Raw genomic sequence first — 4,669 nt, 5'->3', positions numbered from 1 at the left:
TGTGAGTATGCTTTGACGTTCAGTTTTATATCTATGTCCTTTATGGTTAATATACGTAGAAATAAAATATGATTGATGGATAGATAGGTGGATAGATAGAGAGACAGATAGACAGACAGACAGACAGACAGATAGATTTGGGGTTAAAAAATCCTATGCAATCACAAACTCCCAGGGATCTTTATAGGCAATCCTGTTTAAAGGCAGTTGTCTATGCTAAACATCCTACAGTAATTTCTATCAATTGACAAACTAATGAGGTATCTATTGCTCTATAGGTAATTCCTGATATCTTCTCCTTTTCTAGGATAGTGAGGTAGCTTTGGAGAAAGTGGCCAACCCTGGCCCATCATGCAGTCTCCTAATAGGACCTTCTTCAACCCTTCCATCTTCACCCTAATTGGAGTCCCAGGCCTGGAGTCAGTACAACACTGGATTGGGATCCCATTCTTCATTTCCTTTATCCTAGCAGTGATTGGCAATACCCTCCTTATCATCATTATCCATTCTGAACGCAGTCTCCATGAGCCTATGTATATTTTCTTGGCTGTACTGGCAGCTACTGACTTGGGGCTCACCTTATGTATCACCCCTAAAATGTTAGCCATTTTCTGGCTGCGAGTGCGAGAGATCCACTTTAACTCCTGCTTGGTCCAGATGTACTTTACGCACACTTTCCAGTGCATGGAGTCAGGTATCCTCCTTGCTATGGCATTTGACCGTTATGTAGCCATCTGCAACCCTCTGAGACATTCAGCTATCCTCACCAAGAAAGTACTCATTAACATCATCGTGGCTGTCACCATTCGAGCTGCTGTTATCATCATCATGTGCCCACTTCTTATTAAGTTGAGGCTGAAGCTATTCAAGACCACATTTATCTCCCACTCATACTGTGAGCACATGGCTGTGGTCAGGCTGGCAGCTGTAGATACAAAAGCAAATAAGGCATATGGTCTTTTTGTGGCTTTCTCAGTTCTGGGCTTTGATGTAATTTTCATCTTTATATCCTACAGCCTTATCTTCAGGGCTGTCTTTAAATTGCCCCAGAAGGAAGCCCGGCTCAAGGCATTCAATACCTGCACAGCCCATATCTTTGTTTTTCTTCAGTTCTATATCCTGACTTTTTTCACATCATTTATACATAGATTTGGATTTAATGTTGCCCCTTATGTCCACATTCTCCTTTCCAACCTATACTTGCTTATTCCACCTTTACTTAACCCCATTGTCTATGGGGTTAAAACCAAACAAATCCGTGAAGGGATGATTAAAATATTCCATTCCAAGGGTCCAGCATAAGCCCCTCATTCTCTCAGAAACTTGTTTGCTTCTAGCTCCATAGTCAGATCTTCTTTGTTTCTTTTTTCATGAAGAAACCCTATTACATTTAACTTTTGCTTCTTAAGGTTTTTAGGGATATGACCTGGAAAACTAAAATTCCTAAATATATATTGAGCTGATTTTATTTTTTAGACCCAAAGGTTTTAATTACAATGGGGGAAGAGGTATCAAGGACTCAAAGGTGGGATGGAAATAAGCAGTCCCCTAGAAGAAAATAACATTCCCCCATTGAGGGAGGGATCAAGAGAAGGAGGAGACATTTGCCATCCTTACCTCCTTAGACCAGCAATGTTGGTGTGTTGAGCTAATTTTATCATTCAATTCAGGATACCAGGCTTGAACTAGAGATGCTCACCTGATCTAAGACTTTCCTATATTGCACACATTACAGTTTTTATCTCTTGATTCTTCAATTGTTTCTAGTCTATCTCACAAAAATAAATGCTAATGGTTTCACCGTCATTATAATATTATGAAAGTTATTCTCATCTCTTCACAAAAGTAAATGTTAATGATTTCACCTTCATTATGATATTATGAAAGTTATTCTCATCTCTTCAACTCATTTCCAAGCTCCTTGAGGGGATTATTCATATATCAAAAAATATCACATCCACCAGAGTGCTGAGAACATGGTAAGAAATACTTGTAGTATGAAATTCCACTTTGGTAATATCCTGATCTTCTACCTCTGCTATTGGCTTATTCCTTCTGAATTTGCAATTCACCATCTGTGTGAATGCCCATCCATGTTTCCCTCTGATGATTTTTCTCTCATTGTCTTCATAATCTATTATCCTTACTGTGGGTTCGCTTCTGTCCTTTTGCAATCTTGACTCTATAGTCAATCATTTCAATAATATAGTCTGTACTCTACAATCCCTTGCTATTTTACCTTTCTGTTATTCCAACCTGTTAACCTGTAGTTGTAGTTCACTCCAACCCTTAAACTGTTCTGGTATTACTCCTGAGCTGCTGAGCACTGCTGGATAAAGCCATAAAATTATGCTGATAGAATCCACCCTAAATTTTATAACTTCATTGGGGTCCTAAGCCCTGTACCACAACCCTTTTATTCATCTCTGATTGATTGTCTATCACAGCGTACTCAGAAGTTTTTCCCAACTTTTTCCTTCTCTTTTTAAGCCCCAACTCTAGCTATGTGTCCACCTACTAACAGCAAATTATCTTACCTCCAATTTTCTGAGAACACTGAATCCATCATTCTATTATTTCCCTTCCTCCATGTCTCAAAGTCTCTCTACTTTCCTCTGACCTCATCTACACATGCAATTCTCTCCAAATCATTATGTTGAGATGACTCTGCTCCTTCACAAAGTTAATCAATCCTTTGAAATGATCTCTTTTGTCCTCTCAAGAACTTTATCCATTAGTCAGTCATTCTCATTTTCTTTCATTCCCATCTTCATCCTTCTATCCTTCTCTTTCCTCTCCCTTGCCCAAAATTGTGTTTATTTCCCCATTCTAAAACAAACAAAAAACGCAATAATTTCTACTGATTTTATCACTCCTTTAAACTATCACCCTCCTTTCCCTGCCTTTTCCACCATCCTAGAAAGGAAAGTCTATATTTGTACCTTCCAGTTACTCATTATGCATTTTTCTTCAAATCCCTGCAGTCTTGCTTTTGTCTCCATTACTCTCTAGAGACTGCTTTCTCCAATGTCACCAATCATTTCCGTATCTCCTAATTCAATGGCCTTTTCTCAGTTCTCATTCTTTTGGAACTCTCTCAAACATTTGACACTGTTGAATGAACACTGAATCCTTAGTATTTTTTTTTGTCTCCCTAGTCTTTCATGATACTCCTCTATGCTTGTTCTCTTCCTATAAATGTATCTGTTCTTTTACGATTTCCTTAACTGATTCAATTTTTCCTGTCTATCACTCTAAACTGTGGCCATACATTAATGTTCCATTTTTTGCCCTTCTTCTGTCTCAACATTTTCCAATAGTTTAGACAATGTGATTTACTGGAGAGGGTCTTGGTCTCTGAGTCACAAAACATGGGTTTAAATCCCAGCACAGATGCTTATTTTGTGTTGTTAGCCTGGGTATCACTTGAATTCTCTGTTCCATCATTGCTTTATCTGTAAAATGAAGGCGCTTATTCAATGGCCCTCAATTTCTCTTCCATATTCTAATCTATGATTCTATGATCTCACCTATTTGTATGGCTTCAATCATCACCCCATTCGAACTTCTCCCATGTCTTTTTCTATTTCTCTCTTCCCTAAAGCCCAGCATTATATTTCTTATTGCTTACTGGACATAATCACTGGAATATCTTGCTAATTGCTCAAAGTCAACAAAATCAAATTTGAACTCATTTTCTTCCTAAGTCACTTGTTGCTTTTTAGAAGCAGCCAGGTGGCACTGTGGGCCTGCAGTAAGGAAGATCTGAGTTCAAATCCAGCCTCAGATGTTTCCTAGGTTTGTGACCCTGGGAAGGTCACTTAAACTTTTTTATTTTTGCCCAATTTTCTCATTGATGAAATAGGAATAATAATTACACTTACACCCCAGGGTTGTTGTGACAATAAAATGAGATTTGTAAAGCATTTTATGAACTTTAAATAATGATATAAATGCTAATATTTTCTCAGCTTCCTTGTAATTGCTGATGATGCTAACATCCTGTCAGTTTCTCATGCTGAAAACCTTAGCATTAATTGTTCCTCATCTGCCACAATCAATTACTTTCCAAGTTCTGTTGATTTGTGTTCAACAATATACTTTATCCATTCCCTCTTCTCTATTTCTTATTGATACACAGGAGAATTGATGACTGAAAAGGAAAAAATGCAGGCAAATTTAGAAATCATCCAATTTCTATGTTGGCAGAGATTCCTGAGTTTATAGTCCAAGTCATAGGTAATCTGTACTCTTTGCTACAACATCAATGATACCTGAACATCCAGCTTCTGCTGGAAAAGCAGCAATTACGGTGAAATCTCTATATTTTAATGTAGGCCTGCACAACATATGGCCAGCCCACCACTGCACATTCTCTCTTGTTTGTCACGTGACCCACAGCAACCAACCATCATCAGTCTGTATATAGTTACCTTTACTTGGAAAGTGAGCCACCAAAAGTCTATCTGCATCCTGAAGAAGCTTAGCCTATTTTAATTTTGGTTCCTACCTTCCTGCCAAGTTGTGCAGGTCTGTTCTAATACAATCCATTCCAGTACTAGATAGCTCTCACTGTTAGATTTTTTTTATTTATACATAATTGATTTTGTTTATTTATATCTTCCTTTCTCTTCCTAATTTCCTCCAGTTCTTTCCTCTGAGACAATGT

General features: G+C 38.0%; 1 protein-coding gene across 1 annotated transcript; it reads left to right on the top strand.

The window, feature by feature from the left end:
* The first annotated feature begins 351 nt into the window (after positions 1-351).
* Positions 352-1,302, top strand: LOC118839418 (olfactory receptor 52A5-like). The gene has a single exon (XM_036746880.1). It carries the CDS (start codon positions 352-354, stop codon positions 1,300-1,302), a length of 951 nt encoding a protein of 316 aa, XP_036602775.1.
* The last annotated feature ends 3,367 nt before the right edge of the window (positions 1,303-4,669 follow it).

The sequence above is a fragment of the Trichosurus vulpecula genome, chromosome 2 (genome assembly GCF_011100635.1).
Source record: "Trichosurus vulpecula isolate mTriVul1 chromosome 2, mTriVul1.pri, whole genome shotgun sequence".
Lineage (NCBI taxonomy): Eukaryota > Metazoa > Chordata > Mammalia > Diprotodontia > Phalangeridae > Trichosurus > Trichosurus vulpecula.
Note: the sequence above shows the minus strand (reverse complement) of the source record. Positions and strands in the feature narration are given on the sequence as shown.